Genomic DNA, 22,284 nt, shown 5'->3' with positions numbered 1-22,284 from the left:
AGTAAGCACCTTTCCCACTAAGCCATCCTGCTGACTTCTGAGGACAGGGCCTATTGGGGATATGGACCAGTTGGCTGCCAAGCAGGCCCTACCTACTTGCTTTCCCAGCTCTGAGAGGCTAACTGCTCACAGGAGGAGGAGGGGATCTGGCTTCCTCTTGTTCTTCTCAGTTCAGAGGAAGCTGTTTATTCACTTTAAAGGATTGCTATGATAAATAAAAACAACAAACATTTTTGAAATTTTTATTTGGTGTTAACTCCACAAGAAAACAAAACAAAACGAAACAAAAAAAAATCAGTTACTCTGGTGTACGTGAAATCAGAACAATACAACCACGGGGGAAAAAAAAAATCAGCCCAGGAATGGAGCTGATAGTTCAGTGCTACGGATATGCAACGCGCTTCATACCACAGTGCGTTTCAGCGTTTGCCAACTTTTTTTTAATGCTTTTTGTGATCATCCATTCACAAAACTAAAACCACACTTTAATTCTGTACCAAAGCCTCTGAGCTTTAGCCACTTAACTACAAAAAGAAACCAAATACAGAATCTAGTTATCCCTTTGCCTTTGATGACCCACCGTGTCCCCTGTGGAGGGCCTCTCCCCACAGCCGAAGACGTAGGTGTCTTTGCCACCTGGAGCCTTTCCTGATGAACAATGGCTGTCCAGGTCACCCAAGCTCATGGCTGAGTATGAAATCCATTTGGTCATAGCAACAATTTCTAGGGTAATCGTGATGGCATTGATTTTAGGAATTTACAATTTCAATTCTTTTTGCCTTTGATGATAGGTTATATTTCAGTGCAGATGTTAATCAAATTTTAGGAAGCTCCAGAAGAAAAAATACATAAAACTTATCTGATACCTGTAAATAAATAAGAGCAACATGAAACCTTCCACATGCACACACGCACACACAAGCCACTGTAGAGTGTCAGAAGATGTGCTGTATGAAAACAAACCCTAAGGTGGTAAGATGCCCCAGCCAGCAAGCCAGGCTCCCATGATGAGGACGCACAGGACTACAGGGCCTGCACAGTCTCCATGGTGTTTCCTGTGTTCCTGAGAAACAGGCAACAAACTCAAGTACCACCAGCAAGGCCTGAGGGGCAGCTCCACTCCCAGCTAAGAAGCCACACACATGTCCAGTGCTGCTCCACTTACTGGAGAGGCCAGTTCAACTACTTCAGACCTCTCAGCCACTCCTGATGTTCTGGACATGCTGAATCCATGTCATAGACAAGGTGTTTTTAAAAACAACAAGCTGGTTAAAAGAGAAAAATAATTTTGGATGTTTAGGTTTTGCACAATTGGCCCTACTAGCACCTGTGGCAGTGCTGCAAGAGAGATTCAAGGTGATCAGCACACTTAATGTGACTGTGAGGCCTGCTGCCTGCCTGCTTCACCAAGTCACATGAGGCGATGATCAGAACAGCAATCACACAGGTCTGTGGGAAATTCCTTTGCCCACCCCAGCCCACCGCAAGCACAACTTGCCCAGAACATTCTCTCAAACACAAAATGAGATACAAGCTATACTACATCACAGCCACAGGAGCAGCTAGCTGCAGCAGCCGAAGATTTCTTTGGGGTAAGAGGTGTCCTTACTGCACATGTCAAATGTTTTTAAGTTCACTTGGAGACTTAAGTTCAGATAATAATTTGCAAGTAAGGTCCTCAACTATGCACTGGAGGGACAGTTCAGAGAACCACATTGTGCCTGCTGTAGACACACTGCAGTAGCAGAACTCATCTATCCACTACCCCGTGCCTCGAATCCTTGGCTTCTTCAGCTAGCAAGAAAGTCATAAGCCACAGTAACTTCCATAGTACTTTAGGGGAATCCTAAGAGAAAGCACAGTATTCTGTAAGTCTCTAAAGCACACCCTTGTGTTCCTACAGCAAGGTCCATGAGATCTTCTGAATGAGCCTGCAGATGAGTCACCATGCTTCCCTCCTCCTTCAGCAAGGCCCTGACCCACTGCAGGGGAGGACTGATCTCCTGGCTCAGAGAACAGAGCTAGAGTCTCTGGACGGTGGCGGTTGTCGCCACAGTGCTGACAAGGTGATGGCGACACAGCCGCCAGAGGGAGGCCTGCAGCTGCGATGCAGAAGCGGGACGCACTAGGACAAGCACATGCACACCCATTCCTCACTGGACAGCACAGTCTAGTCTACTTCAGAGAGCAAGAACTTAACAGCTTGGAAACAAATCTTCAACAGGACAGCTGTCCTCAACGCTAAAGTAAGCAAGAAGAGAAAGGGAATCACTGGTGCGGATCAGTTAATGGAAGAGGAAGCCTAAGTTACTGCTTTAGACTAACAGGCCTCACAGCGGGCAATCTCCCGTCAGAGCATGTGCAATGACTGCTACTACTCTGCAGGGTCACAGGTGTGTTCTGGAGAAGAGGTCCTCTCTGCTGGGGCCCACCCACTCTCCGCCGGCTTCGGAGCCCGTGTCGCCCGCGTCAGAGCTGGCACTGGAACACATCTTCCCGGGGAGGCCATTTGGTTTTGTCTCAGAGCCCCTCTCTCCTGTGCATCTTGCTTCATAAACAGAAGACACCTACAATTCAAGAAACAATTTTCAATACACCAAAAATCAGACAACTCCCCCCAAAGGCTCAGTCTACTCCCAGACAGAGAAGAAGAAGCAACCACTGACATATCCTATAGAAAGCTACAAAGACGCGAAGACGCACGGTCTCAGGGAACACCTTCTCCTTTGCCTTGAAGGGTCTAATCCTAATTCTGCACATCTAGAGTCACAGGAATCTATGTGGCTACACTAGGGTAAGACAAGGGGACTCCTTAACTCTCAACAAGTCTTTTGAGTACCTGGCTCAGGGTAGCCCGTGGAACTTCACACAGGCTCTCCTGGGTAAACAGACATGGTCATGTACAGGGGCGCACGGTTCCAGCAGACAAACAAACCAAAGGACAAAGCTTCAGACTGTAGACATGAGGACACTGGCTATGGGACACTCTGAACAGGGGCAGAGCGCTCCAGAAGGTGGCACTCCTGAGCAAAGGCTGGTGCTGTGCATAGCACTGTCAGCATCACCAGGTGCAGCAGAGAGCATCTTCTTGTGTTTAAGGGAAGGCTGGCATCTGGGTCCTCAATGATACTAGATGGCAATGGTAACCCTTCTGCCAGCCACAGTAACTGGCAATATTTCCCAGTGCATCACAATATCCACCGCGAGCATCACTCCACCACAGGCCCTGTTTTTGAGTTCAAGGCGGGAACACAGAAGACCTATGTGAGAGCAAAGCCCACAGGCTTCCAGGCATGGAGGGAGTCTGAATTTCTTCCAAGTGCACAGCATAGTAGCATGTGTCCTACAGCCAGACAATGGGGTGTGCAGCCCTATGCTCCATTTCCAGACACTTCCATTTTGTATTCTGCAAATGCATGAGTATGCCAAGAATACTTAGTGCACAGGGGTGTTTTTCGGTCACTATCTTGCAGAATGTCTGTTAGGGACAAGCAGAAGCAAGGACAAGACGAGAAAGACTGTGGCTACTGCTGAGTAGCAGTGGTCTGAGCCATGTGGAAAGGATGGTGTGGAGTAAAGAAGTGGATGGAAGGTGGAGGTGAGATACATTAATTAACAGGCTGGCAGACACACTGTGGGTAGAGGTGAGAGGAAGAGACAGGTGAAGAGACACTCACTCAGGGTGGAAGGCTATGGGGTGGCCTTGCATGTGGTCTTAGACATATTAACACAAAGTGATAAGTCAGTGGGATTAGCACTATATGGTGCTTTGGAAAATTCTTACAGATAACTCTGAGAAGAAAATAGGTTTCCTTCAATTCACTGATCTTAACTTGCCTAACGGTGGAAAGCTTGAAACTGAGCTAAAAGTAGGTCAAGGACTTGAATGTGCCTTCATGGTGCTCACAGGCCTGTTAGGGAGACAGAAGTGTCTGGGATGGTGGGACCCCACCCAGAGAGTACACAAGAGCACAGAAAGGGCTCACACAGGTTGGAAAAGTACACTGGAAGGAAGATGTTGCCCCAGGAATGAACAAGAAACAACAGGCTTGGCACAGCATTTAAAACCCCTGTGCCAGCAGTGTAGTGCCAGTGGGGGGACATTAGGGGCTGTTCATGAAAGTCTGGCAACTGGTTGGGAGTTGTGGGTAGGGCTAAGGCCCCAAAGAAAGGGCCAAGAGGAGAAAGGCAACCCCCAGGATCTGGGGAACATAGGCCAGGGGTGTGTCACAGGACCCTCAAGTTTGTGACTAGAATGGTAGGGAGGAGGACAGTCGACTTACCCTATTAAAATCTAACAGACGCTCTTCACGACTGGGTGTCTCTTTAGCATCTGGATATTCTTCTATACCATTCTCTCCCTTGGCATTTGTATAACATTCTTAATCATTGTGAATGGAGAAGGGAAAAGAGGGAAAGGGGGAAATTCAATTAAGACAATTGAAACACACACCCTTGTTTCGCCTCGCTGAAAGGCCTCCCCCCCCCTCTGGAGATTTAGGTTGTCGCTGAAAGCACAGCCAGTCTGGAGGGTATGAGAAACGTGACACCAACTGAAAACTCCAACCACGAGTATGTAATGAATAATAAAAACCAGGCCAGCATAAGCATATTCTACCGTAAAACCTTATCCCAACAATTCAACAAATATACACACAGATCTATGATGTAATGGTCCTGGGACACAGGGGAAAAGACCAGTGAGACCCATGCTCTCAAGAATGAGTGTCCAGTGGGAGATATGCTCATGGAACAGGAGCAGAGGTTCCAGAGAGGCAGCCCAATGAGAAAGCAAAGCAGGCCACCAGCTGGCCTCATCTAACTCAACAGCATGCCCATGTCGGTAACGCCTGTGCACATGGAGGCTCATGGTCCAGTAGGCCAAGGCTCACAGAATGAGAAGGCAGTGTAGCCTGGAGTTAGAGGAAGCCAATCCAGCAGCAGCCTCAACTGTGTTTCATCTATGCACTGCATTATTTAGTCACCTAAGGAATTTGCAGAAACCTAGGCTTTGGGAGATTGAACACCAGTCCTTCTAAGAAGTTTCCAGGTGATTCCTGAGCAGCAGCCCCTGTGCTAAACGTAGTCTTAGTTTAGCCTCTTGTCCACTGACCCATGAAGAAATTGCTGATGGAGTTACAGAGAAGGATGCATTCTCCAAATAAGCTAGTTCAGACCTGGCGCTGACAAGAGCTCAGACGTGATGATCCCTTAGCATCCCTGCTCGATAGAGTTATGCCACACGTGTCAATGGATGTTATGACTCCTGTGTGTCAGAGTTACAGAAGACAAGGCCAGCCTTAATGAGTGCTATACTCTTGGGCACCAGGTACAGACTTTGCTTGCCATGTGGACATTCTCCATAACCTATGAGTCCTGGGCAATCCTTGAATAACCCTGGCTTTAAGTGACAAGGACCATAGTAGATGCCAGGTACTGCTTCTTATTTGTGACATGACTCTGCAAGCCACATACCCAACCTCTTTAGAACAGAAGCAACATCATCCTATTCAAGGAGGTGCTACATGAGAAGTGGACAGGGATAGCAACATCTTCTATAGCACCATCCTGGAACATGGGTTCTGGGTGGCTGGGAGGCCACTGAGCTCTCGTGGCCTCATTCCATACACACACACAGCAGGGCCAGAAGAGAGACTGCAGAAAGTCCATCTTCACGCCTCCATGCAGGGGTTTGGCTGAGAATCATACTGAGCTCATCCAATGTTCTTGTTAATGCTACTGTTTGTTGAGCAAAAAACTGTATGTGGGTTACAGCTATAGGCGCCCGGCCTGCGGAAGTGGCATCTTTATTCCTCACAATCATCCCAATAGGGATGGCTTCCTTTTACAAATACAGACAACAGAGCAGAGAAGCCCAAAAGTTATGCACAGAGGCACTCCAGCTCAGCCTTGCTCCTCCACCAGTCTGTGCTGCTCCCCAAAGGGCTCACTCCACACAGCCTGAATAATGCATGCCTACAGCAACTGAGCCTCCAAAGCACAACACAGCAAGCACTGGAGAAAGCGACCAAGCCCTCTGTAGTCTCTACCCTAGCCAGCCTTGTCCCTACCACACTCCTGAACCGTGCTATCTATGCTCTACCCCACACTGCTCCTCCAATCCCAGCTGCTGTGCTGGTCTGTACCCTACCTCCAGACCCCATTGAGAAGACACATCCAGGACAGGCAGCCAGTGTGTCTATATATCCCCAGAGCAGCACTTTGATCAGAGACACATATACACAGAAGTGACTAGGTCAGGGGTCTCAGCCGGACACACCCTGTCTCCTCACCAGACTCAACAAAGAGATAGTCTTTCTCCCTTGGGATGTTCAAATATCTAGTTAGCCAGTGTCCAGGGAAGCACATGTTGATTACTAACCATTTCTAATACTAGAAGCTTCAGGAATGTCTAGTCCTTTTCAAGGGATTGAGTAGCTAGTTATCCTTTTGCATAACCTCCATGTGAGGCAACAGAAAGAGTACTTCATACGGTTACTGTAAGGGAGCTTCACAGGGATTGAACTCAGAACTGTATTCAGAAGACTGGCTACCATTCCTTCTCCACCAAGCTTCCCTATGCAACATTTCACATACTCATACAAAAGTATTACATCCACTCACTAGTACCTGCCAACAGATTGGACATCCAAGGTGCAGAGCTCAGAGTTGGAACTGGGCTCCTACTAATGAATGACAAAGTGAACCAAACTGATGCAGTACTTCTAATAAACACCCCCAAGAAAGCAGCTTCTTTGCTACATGGTGATACACCTCTTCCTCTTCTCCATCTTTATGGAGAGGAGTTTCTGAGGCACAGCTATGGGGATTTCTGACTTGTAATGTTCGCTGTACCTGTGCCTTCAACTCATCCAGCTCAGACGGATCAGGTGGATCTATACTCCTACAGCCCTGGCATCTTCCTTGGCACAGCAGAGGCCCCCTCACTACCCTTCTCTCTACAGCAGTAGTTCTCAGCCTTTTTAACGCTGAGACCCTTTAATATGGTTCTTCATGTACAGTGACCCCAGCCATAGAGTGACTTCATTGCACTTCCTAACTCAGACTGAGAACCTGTTCTAACTCCCTCCTGCTGCTCAGGAGGCAGGTACAAGCACTGCAAGTCTCCCCATGCTGCTCCCACTTCCTAGTTCCCCAGCTAAAATTGGTCTCTGTTGTTGCTACACGTGTTCCAGCACACATCTGACCTGAACACCCTGCAAACAAGTCCTTTACACAACCAACACCAAACTGGAGCCAGAAGCCAGGCTCTCATACCTGTAGGCTCCTTCCCATCAGACTTTCTGGCTCATCTTCAAACTAACTGAGCCCAACGGGACCTGGTTCTTTCAACCTGCCTCACAGCTTGTTGTGGTCTTTGCACAAAGATTACCTTGAGGACTCCCTTTTCGACGGTCAAGACGGTTATACATATCTCATCAAAGGTCCATACCATTTATGCTTCTAATGACTTTCCAAACCTTTCCGCCAGCCTATGGGTTAGGGTTAAGAGCAGGATCCAGTTTGCAATCATTTAGGCGTCCCAAGGATCTAACAGAGTGCTGGCCATAGGAACTGCTTTGTTGTTTCCTGGACTGTATCCACATCCAAAGACCCTTGGCGAATTAGAAATTTGAACAGAATAGTGACACAGTCTCCTTACCTTCACACTCTGACGTGGGAAAAAGGGGAGAGTACAAAGCCTTTTCCCACCAGCTCTGCTTCTCTTGATTTCTTGTTACTTCTTGCACATCAGTGTTCAGTACAGGAAACTGTTTAGATGAAGCCAAACATAGAGCATGTTTACAAACCCTCAGGACAGACAGAAAGCTGAAGCACTAGATACCTAGTGACTTTAGGTTGGTGAGTTTAAAAAAATCTATTTAAAGTTTCCCATTGTTCAGGATAAGGCAAAGGAAAAAGGCCTTACTGTAAATAAATGAAACCTTCTTAAGAAGTACTTCAACTCCAAGTAGAACAAAATCTTGACAAAAATGTCTTCTAAGACCTAAAGCAGCAGCCAGGAAATCCTCAACTACTGAAGCACAACAGTGACCCAGGCCTGAGCCTGAGGTGCCGTGGAGAGACAGGTTCCACCCTTGCAAGTAGAATGTTCAAGGCTGCTCAGACCCTGCTCTCCCTCCTACACAGTAAAAATGAATGGGTTATCAGAAGCTGTCACTGGTGACCAACAAGTCCTTGGAATGGTCATGAACCTCACAGGCAACATTTGTTGACAAATATATCCTGGTATGCTGGTGGTGGCCCCCTTCTTCCCTGGGCCTGAGAGGCCTGCCACCAGCTCCCCAGGGCAAAGCCTGGGCTCTCCACATTTCTCTACCTCGTGAGCCCTTATGCTATGCTCTTGCCAGAATGCAAGAATGCAAACTGTGTACAATTCCATGACATCACTTGTGCAAGTTCAAAACCCAAACTGTTTCAAGAGCTAACAACCATTTATTTTCTAAAGGGGTTTTGTTGTGGTTTGAACTGTAAATTATTGTATGGGTCTAAAACGGCATCATCTAGTAAGTTTTCAAGGATTAGATCGACATATATTGGGCATTAAATAGGCAATATGACTTTTTAGAAATAGTTCCAAATTTAGAACTGAAAGAAAATTGTGCTGTCTGCCCAGAGTAGTCAGTTAACCTTTCTTATTCCCCGTGTGGTCTACGAACAGCACAAGTTCTGCACAAGGTCCTCTGAAGGCTCAGCTAAAGGCAAATGAAGGCTGCAGTGTACAAAGGCTGCGGGAGAAGTGGGGACCAGGTCCTGATACCACTTTACAACATGTGAAGGCCTAATGAACTCTGGGACTCGAGCTGGTACTACTTAGAGCAGTAAGGCAGAGGGGTCAGTCTTCTCTATCATCCCATAGAATTCTGAGGAGACAGGAGGCAGCAGGTTGCTGAGTTCTTATCTGTGTGATTAACTGTACTACTTAGTATTGTCCAATCCCCTTGTGAAGTGAAAGAGATACAGAGTCAACCAAGGACAGGTGCGGTGAGGGAAACAGGTCTGGCCAGTTAAGAAGGAACTGGGTACACACCAAGATGTAGTCAGATGTGAGAGCCCTGGAAGCTTAAGGACAAGACTGTTACCTGGGATGTCTCTGCATCTCTCGGCAGAGCACTCTGTCTACAAACTACAGAACCTGGCTCCCAGGATGTCTCTGATTCCACAGCACATCAAGTCCTCTCTTCACCCTGCTGTGACTCTTGTCTGAGTCCGCATTATCTGAGGAGTCTTTTCTGAATCCCCCACTTGGTGCCAATTCCTATGGCTAAGACTTCCTATCTGTTTTATACTGCAGCAGCCATCCGTATTCCACAATATGTACATTTCATGACACCATGCACTCAGTTATTTCCAGCAAACTCCACAACAGTTCACTCATCTGAGGCTGTTTAATGTTTTAATTCAATGAATATAAAGAATACTGAGAGGGAGAGGCAGGAGGATCACCCCTTAGTTACAGAGTGAGTTGAAGACCAGCCTGAGATGGACCCAGGGGATGGCACACACCGGAAGAACAGGAGAACTAGGAAAAGGCAGAACATCCATCCACAGAAGCTGCTCCTGCCCAGGCACATACTCAAGGAGGGCTCTGGGAGAAAGCCTGCCTGGCTCCTTACTCAACAAGAGCAAGCTGCTTCCAGCACTCTCCATTCACTCAGTGCCTCATCCAATACTCTGCCTTGCTTCAAATGCTGCTTATATCCTCACATGGATTAACCTAGCATGCTTGCTGTTAGCCTCAAGCCTACAGGAAAACTCCACACAGGCTCGTAGCTAATGATTCCAGCACCTGCAACAGCACTGGGCAGAGGGAACTCCAAACATGCAATGAATGACCAGGACAATGAAAAGGGAGGGAAGGCACAAGCTCCATCCAGAAAGACTGACCACACATGTTTTAGCAATTTTTGGAAGTTCTTCAGAAGCTAGCAGTCGAGGGATAAAGCTCTACAGTTCACACTCCCACTAAAGAGTCTATTTCTGCTGAAAAGGAAGGTGCTGAGGCCCGGTGGCCCTTTCCCACTGGTCCTTCTTCATCACTGGGTCACAGATGACAGAGAAAGTGTTCTGTGGCCTTCTCTTTTAAAGACATGTAGTGCAGATCAGAGGAGCCACTGGAGACGGAAGGGCCTGCTGCTGCTCTCCACTTTTGGGGGCGTAGAGCCAGCAGAGAGCTGTCTGATCCTCACGTTGGGACAGGGTCAGTCTCTTTGTGAAGTCTACATATTTCTAGCTATCAGGTGAGGACATCAGTCTCTGTGGCTCTCTGGTAGGACAACACTGACAAATGGTACAGGAAGGATGTGTGCCACAAGCCAGAATGACCTTTACTACCTCTCCAACCTCCAGGGTTGCTGACCATCACAGTGTAATATCCTGGGACAAAAAGCTTATCTCCTGGAAAGTCCTTACAGACAGGGAGTAAGAATCTGGTTTTCTATGTTCAAAGGGCTTGGCATTAAGCAAGCAAGTTTTTACTTGCCCAAGAGAAGAGGACACGCATATTTCTGTGCTAGTTCTTGCCTTTAGCTATCACTGGGTGAGCTGTTCTCAGTACTCAACCGCACAGCTCTGCAGGGCAGGCTCTCCGCCTGGCCTGCTCACACGGTCTGCCTCAACTCCTTCCGCGCCTACACGTCCAGGTGAGCTCAAAACACCTGCACCGTCCCTTCCCACAGCCGTCAGGGCTCATTTCAACTGCTCCACCTACCGCATCACCCACAACTACACTGGCCCCGATGTCCTAAAAGATAAGGAACTGGTCAAGTACACTGTTGTGAAACCATACATGGAACAGTACATAAGAAATAAAAGGCAAGGTGATTACAATAAAGGCCATTTCAGTTACAAGGGAAATATGTCACGTAGAGAATACTTTTGGCAGGGTTTACCACAACGGTGGGAAGAGCCATCGCTGTGTGTATGCCTCCTGTAACTTCATATGAACAGCCCATTTCCAATTCACAAACTGGCCTTCTTGCCCACACTAAAACTTCTCACTGACAAGGATGGCACCCCACACAGTAAGGCTCTTCCCTTAGTGACAGGCACATAATAAGCATTCAAATCATGTCTGCCCAATTTGACTCAACTTTTGTTTTGTTTTGTTTTGTTTTGTTTTTTTCCTGGAGCTGAAGAACGAACCCAGGGCCTTGCGCCTGCTAGGCAAGCGCTCTACCACTGAGCTAAATCCCCAACCCCTTTGACTCAACTTTTAAGTAAACCCTATTCTTTCCATGGTCCTAACTGCTAATTCTAAGGAAAATCCTCTACTTTCATTCTCTTGCATGGAAGAAGGCGGCCTTGGCCTAAGTGGAGCCAGTCTTAGGCACTCCTCATAACTGACCTGGGGATTACAATGGGTAGATAGACACAGGTCCTAGCCTCAGCCTGGTTCCGCACTGTTCCTTCAAGCCACTGTCAACTCTGTTCCTCAAGCCAGCTATATGAAGTGAGCTCCAACCTGCAGTGACACTGACAGCATGACAGCACCCATACTCTCATGGTGTCCCCATAAGTCTGCAGCAAGCTAAACCTCTCAAAAAAAAAAATACAAAAAACAAACAAAACAAAACCAAAACCCAAATCTGAGAACACGGAGGTACATCAACATACTAGAAAGCGAAGGAATATGGTAGTAGTAGGTAGACTCTTGCTTCTTTCCTCATTTTCTTTCTTCCCAATCTGGAACCAGGTGAAATACAAAGTACATAAAGGAACATTTAAGGAGGAAAATGGGGGCAACACAACAGCACATAAAGGCTAACAATATTGCTGGGCTTTCCTTAACAGTTCAGATTTCAGGGATCCGATGGGGTTAAACTTGGCCTTTCATAGACCAAAGAGCATGCTAACTAGAGCAGCAATCCTCAAGTTCCCCTGAGGCTTTTGCAACTATTCAAAGGCAAGCAGTTGCACTTCCAGGGGCTCTGCCTCTGATGAGTCAGTGCCCAGTGCCCAGTTATAGAAGCCAATAGTCAAGTACCACCCTCTTCCCTCAAAGAAAAAAGCAAAAGGCAAGGAACTCATGAGATGGAAAATGCAATTACAAAAAGAGGCTGAGAGTGCAGATAAATTAAGAAAAGGTAGAAACTAATTCTGATATGAGGTGGGATGAGGACTGAACAGGATTTAGGGAGGTATCAGTGAAGGAGTTAGATCTGAAAACCTCACAGAATGGGGGGAGCCAGTAAGCAGGACAGATGAGAGGAAGGACAACACATATCCACCTCCATCAGGTGGTTAGGACTTGAGACTGCCTCCAACACTGTTTAACAACCTGCTTCTGGAAAAAAGCCAGGCACTGCTATGTCAACTAAGCATCGGATAAAGTGGACAGGCAGCTCTGCTTTGTTCCATGGAACAGCCTACTGCTGGGTCCATCCTGGTGCATCCAATTTAACTTCAAGGGACTTCCTAGAAACACACACACTCAAAGGGAACAATGACTCCATTAACAAAAGTGCTGACACTAACATCACCTAGTGATTCCACACGGAACTCCCACCCAGAGTCCTTTCTCGCTGAGCACCGAGAACAGATTTCCCTTCACTTGGTCACTTTAAATAAGAACCACAACACACTTTAGAGCATGGTGTCCAGATGTAAAGCTCTTTACATGGAATACACAACTATAATAAAACTGATCAACATTCTTTACTCACAGCTACATTCTGGCTCCCTGACTCTGAGAGATAAAATGCTTACATACAGGCCTTATGTTTTATCCACACTACACGCATTTTACATAAGAACTTCATATCCTGAGAGTTATTATGTTTTTTTTTTCATGCAGGGTCAATCATTTACTTCAAATCTGTAAACAGCAAATCCATTTTAAGTTCTTAAATGTAAACTAAGAATTAAGTTCTAATATTTTTAAATTAATTTCCCAGTAATTCAGCCTCACTTTTCTTGCGTGATAAGGCTGCCTTTCATTAAGGTCTGATCAAACCCCTTATTCAATACTGACACATACCTCTTCCAATTGTCCTGAAGAAACTGGATTATCTTCACAAGCAGGGAACTGACAACCTGCTTTGCAACTGCAAAAACCATTCATTTCCTCTTCACATTGTGTCATTATTTTACAGTTTGCTGTGGAGCTCTCTAAGTTTATTCCCAGAGATTCATTAAAGTTACATTCCAAACACTGACTTTGTTTTCCCACTGGCAGGATCCCTGCTGCCTCCTCCTGGGAATCCAGTGATGTCTGAGCACTCTTCTCCATTCCAGATTTTTTTAACCTAGGAAGGAACTTCCCAGACTCGAGCTCTAACTTTCCATAGTAGTGACCTTCTTTCTCTGCATCTTCTTCTAAAGGTTTGAGATCTGCTTGTGGGTCTTCAAATACATCAACTTGAGAAGGAATGGGAATATTTGCTTCATCTTTTTCAGATTCGAATTCTGACTCACTTCCTCCTGCAGGGGAGAGTTCAGATGCAGAAATTGGGCGAAAGTGAGTCCGAGGAGAGATTCGAATAGCCCTGTACTGTGTCCTGTCGACACCACATATTCTGGGGTGAAAAACCTCACTGTCTGAATCAGAGCAGAGGATTGATTTCGGCTTGAAACTAGGGCTAAAAGACGCAATCCCTTCTGGTTCAAATGAGCACTCTACATGGAGAACTTGTGAGAAGGGATTGCTTAGGTCGAAGGAAGAGAATGAGTATTCAAGCCCAGGATCTTCAACTTGAAAGTTACTGCAGGCTCCTAGCAAGTCTTCATGGAAGATAAAAGAAAACCCCTTGTTTAATCCATTTTCCCCGCTCTTCGGCATGTCATTCTGTTCAAATGACACAAAGGGCTTCCAGAGCTGCCTGTGACCAGGAGCAAAGCTGTTTCCAGGGGTCATAAAGACATCTGTACCAGCGATTGTCACCACATCAGAGGCTGCACACTGTAGCAAGCTCCCTTTTGTGTGACCAGGTGGTACAACTGCCCACTCCCCATCGCTGTTGAACGTTTTGAGCTCTCCATAAACTCCTCCAAGAATGAATGTGTTCTCTTTATCTTGGGCTACATCCCAAGGTTTAGAGGGTGTGGTGTAGTCACCACCATCCACCTTGGACAGCTCACTAGAGACAAATGCTCTTTTCTCCACATTCTCCTTCTGTCCCTCCCAGAGATGATACTCTGATCTCTGCACAGCCCTACTGGGCTCCTGAAGGGTTTCCATCTTCGCCTCCGTGTCCAAACAGCAGCAGTAGTTACTTACGTCTGTGGAAAACAACTCCTCCCCAGCTCGCTCTGTCTCTGCTGCAGCCACAGAACTCCTACCCACCATCTTTGTCCAAATGTCTTTAATAACCCCTGAGCTGTAGCCATCTCCATGTGGACTGCTTTCACCACATGCTTGTGTAGTTTCAAAGTTCTTGCTTTCTGCCTTTTGTTCTAGCTGAATACCACACACAGATTCTAGCTTCGATCTTTTTTTGAAAACTAATGTAGGAATTTCTCCTAAAGTTCTACTGTTTTGCTGGCAAGTTTCATCCTGCAAAAAATCTAGAAGTTCTTCATCTACAAAATCTGACGAGACTCTGGGAACCACATAATTAATATCTTCTGCAGTAAACTGTGTCGATTCTTCAAACTGAAGGTTTAGCGTCTCGTTGTCCGAGCGAGCTTCTTCTGAATGGGACCATGGACTACAAGTTCTTGTTGAAAGATTAGAACAGTGTTCGTTTTCTTCAAAGGCACTATTTTTGGTCCATATTAGCAATCTAGACTGTGTTTTCCCCAGCATATTAGCACTAGAATCTGTATGTTCACTTCCCAAGTTGAGTGTTTCAAAAGAAAATGGTAAAACAGAGTTACTGCATTGCACTTCAAATACTGAAAAACAAGAGTTTATACCAGATCCTTCATTAATATTGGAAAAGGGCTCTTGATTGCCAGCAAGCATGTGTGAACTGAGTATCGTGCTGTCCAAGATAGGAGAGAGTCTAACTGGAGAGTCTCCTCCAAAACTCTCTCCATCAGCATCACCAGAACTAGATGAACAACACTCCCAAAACTGAGCCAGATTGCCAAGGTCTTGCAGGAAGAAGCCCTCAGCACCCACAGGGCTGGTAGAATCTGTCCATATTGCACGTTCCCCTTGCAACTCCATACCATCTAACACTATGCAACATTCTGCCTCAAAATCTGTATTCTCCTTGCTTTTTTGTCGAATCATATTCAAAATCCGACTTTCTCCTTGCATTGTTTCTGAGGCACCAGGATCCAACATGGATTGATCAATATCCACTTCATAGAAGTGTGTTAGTTCTGATAGATGAATATCATCCAGATATTTATTGTCCTCTGGTAGAGAACATAATGAGGTCCCAGCGAGGTCAATATCCTCGTTTATAACTGCAGGCATTTCTACAAAATGACCATCAATGAAAGTGCCTGCTGCGAGGTATGTTCTATGGATATTACTGTTGCTGATACACAGACCACGCACAGAGTCAGACAAGTCTTCCACAGCCTCTGCTGTCAGAGCACTTGTGTCTTCCCTGTTCCGGTATGTGGTCTCTAGCTTGCTTTTTCTACTCAAAGGAACAAAATACTCAGCAATGGGCTCTGTGTACCACAGTGGCTCCTCCTTGTACTCTTTGTTGCTCCTGCTCTCCACATACAGGTCTTTCACTGCAGTGTTCCCAGAGTCGCTCCTTCCTGTCTCCTTTGCTGGTCTCTTACCCCGCTTGCACAGCTGCCTGATGGACCCATTGCTGCTGCTGCTGCTGCTGCTGCTACTGCTGCTGCCTGCATGGACTCCTCTCTCTGCCTTCCCGCAATGCTTCAGTGACTGCCTGCTTTGCCCATTCCGCCCTTTTTTGTTTCGAATTTCTCGTGCCTTGTGTCTGACTTTAACATACTTCATGGATGCTTTTAATTCTCCCTGATTACCACTTGAACTTGAGCCTGCTTCACTAGAGCCAGATGACCATGAGCGAGGGCGAATCTTCCCTTCAGGTTTGTGTCGGATCTGCTTTTTGTACAAGGCAGGCTTTTCTTCGATGGTGCTGTGGCTCAACTTGTTCTCCTCGTGTCTGCTTCTGCTCTGGGCTTTCTCGTGTGTGAGGATGGAGGCGGCACTGCTTCTCTCTCTGACGGCTTCGCTCTCACTGTTGCAGTCTTTTGGAGAAGATGGATCTGTGCTTGCTGGTGGGACTGTGGATGATGAAGAGGAGCTAGAGTAAGAACAGGGTTTGGACTTGTTCCACACGGTCATGATCTCTTGCAGGCAAACTGGCTTCTCAGAAAGTGGTGGAAATGCTTCATAGTACCTGCAAAACAGAGGAAGAGTTCAAGAGCAAGCCACATTTGACAGTCACCATCTACACAGAGGCAGCAATGCTAACCTGAGAGACGGCACTTCAGATCACTAGTGTCAGCATTCACACCATCAAGAAAGTGATAATTTGAAATGAATTACCAAACAGGAAACTGTGCTGTGCATTACAATTAGTTCCCGACACCAAGCACTTTAGCACTGCTTGGACCGTGAGAGGCACTATGCAAATACTGTGAAAATATGTAAGATTTGTCATCAAAGCTTCAATTTCATCTTGGAACAAATGACAAAAACAAGGTAACAGGAAGGTAGTAGGAAATGTCTGAACTTGACTCTGATCTTGGTCACTTACAATGCTTATGACCTTAAGCTCACTATTTGATATTTTAGTCTTCTTCCTCCCTCTAAGACAGTGAGCAGGTTAAGAGTGGAAAGAAGTGGCACTGAGAGCAACTGAGCAGGTGACTCAGGACTACAACTCTGCAGCCATTTCCACATGGAGCCTGCTCTGCTGCTTACTTTCTACACCCTCAGGCCGTACACAATCGAGCTTGGCTCTAACGCAGGAGGAATGAGTCGGACCATCACTCATTCTGTCCTCACTCCTGCTATATTATCAGGGCAACAGCATGGAGCTGGGCAATTTTGCAGGCACTCAGCAACAGTAGGGATCCTTTACTCTGTTGGTCATGAGTGAGGCTGCTGGGTTTAGTGAACTGTGAGGGGTGAGACCTACACAAGCTGTGCTCCAGGATGAAAGCCTGATTGGACCATAATCCCCTAAACATGCTTAGAAGACCACAGAAAGACTTGCTAGAAAAACTAGCAATCGTTGGAGATGTGAGAGCAGACTAGATCCCCAAAGGATGTTTAAAGCTAGGCTGCCTCTTGAGGGCATTGCTCATCTGGACACAACACCAAGGCCACACACTAAGTGGCAAAGGCCATGTTTACAAAGGTGGTGAATGTGACTGCGTATTAAAGCTGTATAGTACAAATTATTACAAGCTTTATAGATTATTTTCTCTTTAAAAATTAATTTTATTCGTGTGTGTGTGTGTGTGTGTGTGTGTGTGTGTGTGTGCACACATGTTGCCTGTATGTGAGATTAGCCAAGAAGGCCAGAAAAATAAACAATGGATTCCCTGGAGCTGGAGTGACAAGTGGTTGTGAGTCACTTGACACGGGTGCTGGGAACTGAACTCAGATCCTCTGAAGAGCAGCAAGTGCTCGTAACTGCTGAATCATCTCTCTAATCCCATTCATAATTTTCAACATCCTAGCAGTGATATTAGAAGTTTAAGAAGAAACTGGTGAAATTAATTCTGATAATTAATTCTAATAAACATCAGAATTACATTATCACTTCCGCATGTAATTGATATTAAACTATTAATGCACTGTTTTGTACTTTTTTTATTTTGTTCCTAATCTCTGAGAACGTCACTTTTAATATAACCAAATGAATGCAACTTTTTTCTTCATTAGAGATTCAGAAGATTAAAATAGAATGTATAGCAAGGAAGTCTGTTTATAGTACAGATGATTTTAATATCAATCGCTCACAACAGAAGAACTAAAGATACAGGGAACAGGTCTGGTCAGGTCCTCTGTGGGATAATGTAAACCCAGCTCTCTGTGTACGGGATGACCTCTCACCTCGGTCTCAAAGACTGTCAGTTTCTAACATGCTGCCAGTGCTCAGTAAACAGCAGCTGTCCTGCTTCCTTCACAAACACTGACTGTAGACACATTAAACAATTAGACCATTTTACTCACTTTTTCACTCTCACTATAAATGAAACACCTAAGTATGCATGTGTTTTCTTCAGTAAGACATCATACAGGTGACAGAAATGGAAACCATGTGGCAGTAAAGAGACTAGTTCTAACAATGCATACTTCATACTAAGCACAGTCTTACATACATTTCCACTTGATCCTTTGCTGTAGGGGACAATTCTGCCTCTGGAGAAGGAGAACCCTCTAACTTTTTGTGAATCTTCTCTTCTGTTATAAGACAAAAATTCAGAAAAAGTTAACATATAACCAGTTAAACACCAAACTTTAAAACATTTCTCAAGTAATTTTAATCAGATATGATATAGGCTTTTGTGGCTTACAGAGAGAACTCCATGCTAGTGGGTGTGTCTTTAATAAACACTGACCCACTGAGTATGCAGAAGGCACTCTTTGGCTAACCTACATACGTAATGGGCTGCAGGCTGAGTGAGAGCCCTTTATCTTATCACAAAGCCACACTGTGGAGGTTCTTAACTGAGATCGTGAAGTTCCCCGTGTACTTATTAATTAGACCAGAAGGAGTGAACATCTGTTCAGATTCCAAAAATATTTTCTCTCAAAATTCTGACTCATGGACTTTGTATTGACTCATTTTGACAAATACTAATCTGTAAAGAAAACTCCTCATTACAGTTAGATCTGTGACATAACATGTAGGTAAGCAGTGCTCAGTAATTCTGTGCTTCAGTACCAACAGAAAACAAAGGGTGTCCACTGAACCTGTCTAGGATATTGCCTTAAATTAAAAATAAGGTGGGCCCTTAACAGAAGGCTTCAAGAGTGTATGCTACACAATGACCTTGACAAAGACAGGAACAACGTTTCAGAGTATGCAGCTACTTCCTGAGGTCTTGCAGAGGTCTTAGAAGCCTAAATGACTGAAAATACAGTCATTGGCAAGTTGTCCTACCCAAAACACTCAAGTGAAGCCTGAGAAGTTACCCATGGACTACAGCCCTCCTCAAGAGCAGGGATTCCCCATGTGGCCACTCAGGCCTTCACTGAAGCCTCTTGCAGAGCTGAGGGTGATGAGGAATGCTGGCCTGCTGACACACTCAGCACTGAGGAGGATGCTCTGGCTGCCCCAGTGTGCTCACCTTGCTCACTCTGTAGGTCTTTCAGTCTGCAGCAGAGCTCCTCTACTAAAGTCTCGATTCCAGAGCTCTGTGTGAGACAGAAGACAGTCAGCTTACTGCCAGGTGCAGGAGACAGTATTTTATGTCACTACTGACGACCACGGGTCTTAAAGGAATACATTATCAATTCTTAAATGAATCCCAAAGTTTAAAAACAGTCAAACTTAAAAACATGTAAAGCCAACCTAGCGTAAGCATCTTACTAATGAAGGACACTAAGTGGGACTTACTGATAAATTGTGGCAATGTGAATGTGTCTCCAAGAGAGGCTTCTGTCTTGCTCAATAAAGCAGTCCAAGATCTAAGTGTCCATCATCAGTCAAAAGTTAGTCACCCCAAAACAACCTCAAGATTCTTTATAATCATGGTTTTATACAAATTGACACAGGGGTTACAGAACCTTAGTCCTCTTGAAGATTACAGCCTAAAGAAAACAAAGCAGGTGCTCCTCCCTTCCCTTCCTTGTCTTCTAATGAGAACTCTCACAACTCCAACAGAAAGAGCCATAGATAACAGGTCAATGCTGAAAGCACACATGGACGCTGTAGGTTATTTTAAGAGACAGACACAACCACACTTCTATAAAGAAACGCAAGGGGCCAATGAGGTGGTTCAGCTGGTGGTAAAGACACTGGCCACCAAGCAGACAATCAGAGTTCAATGCCCAAGACCAACAAGTGTACTAGGAAAGAATACAGTCCACAGGCATGTGCATACCAAGAGGGCATGAAAGGATCTGGTACTAAGGATAAAATGAGTTAAGTTTCAAAGAAAATGTACACTGGAAATAGCACAAGTACATATCTTTCACTCATTCTAAATCCTCATTTTTTTAAAAGAAAGTAGAAAACTATTATACAATAGACAGAAGAGTTACACTGTTCCTTAGAAACTTTGAATTTACTCAGGGACAAGCTATATCTGAGTTGGATTTTGTCTCTTTGAAAGGACACAGCTGGCCAGATGCACACAGAAGTGCCACCCAAGTTCCTGTGCCTCTGCTCTGCGCTTCCAACGGCTAAAAATAAACTTTATCCATTTGCCGAACTCAAAATGACTCAGCAAAGTATAGCAGATATTCTTTAAAAAAAAAAAAAAAGCCCCCTTTACAGGGTTTTGGCTTCAAGAAACAGATTTCAGTTAGGAAGGTGAACTGTAAATACCCACAGTTACTTTCTATCTGCAGAATATCCCAGTCTTTAAGAGGAGGAAGAGAAAATAGGTCAGAGGACAGCTGCCTCTTACTTACAGCTCTAAAAAGCAGGCAGACAATACGTTCAACAGTGGAAGACTACACAATCTCATCACTAAGGACTGCTTACCATCATGGTCAAGGTGTGATGAGGCCCGCAAGTATAGTCCCTTTCTCCAGGATACTGAAACTAACACGGTGTCAGCTGACACGCCGCATACTGTCCTGTACAGCAAGCCTATGTCACTCCTTGCAAACCTGGGGCTATCTCCAGTGCAGAACATGGAACCTCTGGGGACTGCTTACCAAACTCCATTCAACCTCTAAAATAGGCTACCAGGCCTGCAGAATGACCATGACAACCTGTGAGCAGAACACTCACATTATCTTTTAGTTACTATAAACTATAGACACACAATTAGTTACACATGAAAGCAATATATATAGACAAACAATCCATAGTATACTATCATTCATTCATAGACAGAGTATATATCTTTATATATAAAAATACCTGTTTTCAAATATAAGCAGTATAAGAAACAGTGCCTTACTCCTTCCTGTGTATAAAGCAAGCTTTACAGGCCAGGTTTCTGGTTTCTTTCCTTAGTTAATGTGTTTTTTTTTACCTAAACATGTGAATGCACACATATATACAGAGATACATACCACCAAAACCATGAACATTTTTAAAAGCAGTACTAGAGACTGAACCTACTCTCCTTATTATTTCTAATAATCATTAGGTCACCATGGTATCCTAATAGCAAACTGAGAAGTACAAAGTCATCCATGGTACTATCGTATGCTGGGCAAGTTCCAAAGAGTTCATTTAAAACTGTTACTAAGAAATTTCATTTCCATTTCTACCTATGATACAATGATATTAAAAATCTTAGTAATTATATTGTGGTAGCCTATCATATCCATAGGACTGCTGGAAAATACTCATCTAAAAGCGTCTTAAGGAGGAGCAAAGGGGGGCTGGGGATTTAGCTCAGTGGTAGAGGCTTACCTAGGAAGCGCAAGGCCCTGGGTTCGGTCCCCAGCTCCAAAAAAAGAACCAAAAAAAAAAAAAAAAAAAAAAAGGAGGAGCAAAGGTTCATGTGTACCTATGTTCTGGAAACCCCACAGGAGCACCTGTGGAGACAAGATCCTGTGGCTCTGCTGAGGTACCCTGCCTGGCCTCTCCTCACTGTGACCAAACTCAATCATCAAATGTCAAACATTTGGGAAGTGCTCTATGGAGCAAGAGCACTGTAACATGCGCAGTGGAGCCATGAGCAGGATGGGCATGTTCCAGGAGCTACTTAGAAGGCAGCCCCTGCAAGCAAGGCTCGACACTCACTCGACAACCATCAACTCCTACCCAGTGTACAAGCTGTACAGAGAGACCACATGCCAGGCAGGTCACGTGGAAAACAAGGACCTGTCCTCCTGGAAGTCACACGGTACTGTCTCTTCTCTGTGAACAGAGTTAGGTGGTAGGAATTTGGTTTGGAATCTCCACACCTGACCCTGAATTCCTGCCCTGCCACACACATTGACATGCCTATTTCTCCAGTTCTCTCCCAAAGCTCACCTAGCTCACACAGATAATGCACCTGTCAGACAGAGCTTATTGTCACCCAGGTCACTTAAGACCAGTGTCATTTCTAAATTTTGTATGTTCACTCCTTCAAAACTGCCCTCAGTGTCTGAGGACCTGGATTTGGAGCCAGACCTGAAAGGCTAAGTTGGAGCACTCTCACTCAGTGTTAGCCTGCTCAACACCAAGACTGCCTCTAGCAGACAAAGGACCTGGGGACTGCTCTCTGTGGCCTCTTTGGCCTTCTCTGTGGGTGGCT

General features: G+C 45.3%; 1 protein-coding gene across 4 annotated transcripts in view; it reads right to left on the bottom strand.

The window, feature by feature from the left end:
* Window positions 1–228: 228 nt before the first annotated feature.
* Kiaa0232 (KIAA0232 homolog) overlaps window positions 229–22,284 on the bottom strand; it is a 65,353-nt gene continuing 43,297 nt past the window's right edge. The window contains exons 4-10 of one of the 4 annotated variants that reach the window (XM_006251140.5): window positions 19,207–19,273; window positions 18,235–18,316; window positions 13,001–16,298; window positions 11,638–11,706; window positions 7,664–7,772; window positions 4,284–4,381; window positions 229–2,567 (exon numbers count right to left, since the gene is read on the bottom strand). In XM_006251140.5, coding sequence (XP_006251202.1) covers window positions 2,388–2,567; window positions 4,284–4,381; window positions 7,664–7,772; window positions 11,638–11,706; window positions 13,001–16,298; window positions 18,235–18,316; window positions 19,207–19,273 — 3,903 coding nt within the window. In that variant the 3' untranslated portion in view covers window positions 229–2,387. The remainder of the gene's footprint in view (window positions 2,568–4,283; window positions 4,382–7,663; window positions 7,773–11,637; window positions 11,707–13,000; window positions 16,299–18,234; window positions 18,317–19,206; window positions 19,274–22,284) is intronic. The other 3 variants (NM_001109388.1, XM_006251141.5, XM_039092426.2) reach the window with 3 other exon arrangements.

Source organism: Rattus norvegicus, chromosome 14 (assembly GCF_036323735.1).
Source record: "Rattus norvegicus strain BN/NHsdMcwi chromosome 14, GRCr8, whole genome shotgun sequence".
In the NCBI taxonomy this organism is placed as follows: Eukaryota; Metazoa; Chordata; class Mammalia; order Rodentia; family Muridae; genus Rattus; species Rattus norvegicus.
This window is presented reverse-complemented; position numbering and strand designations above follow the sequence as displayed.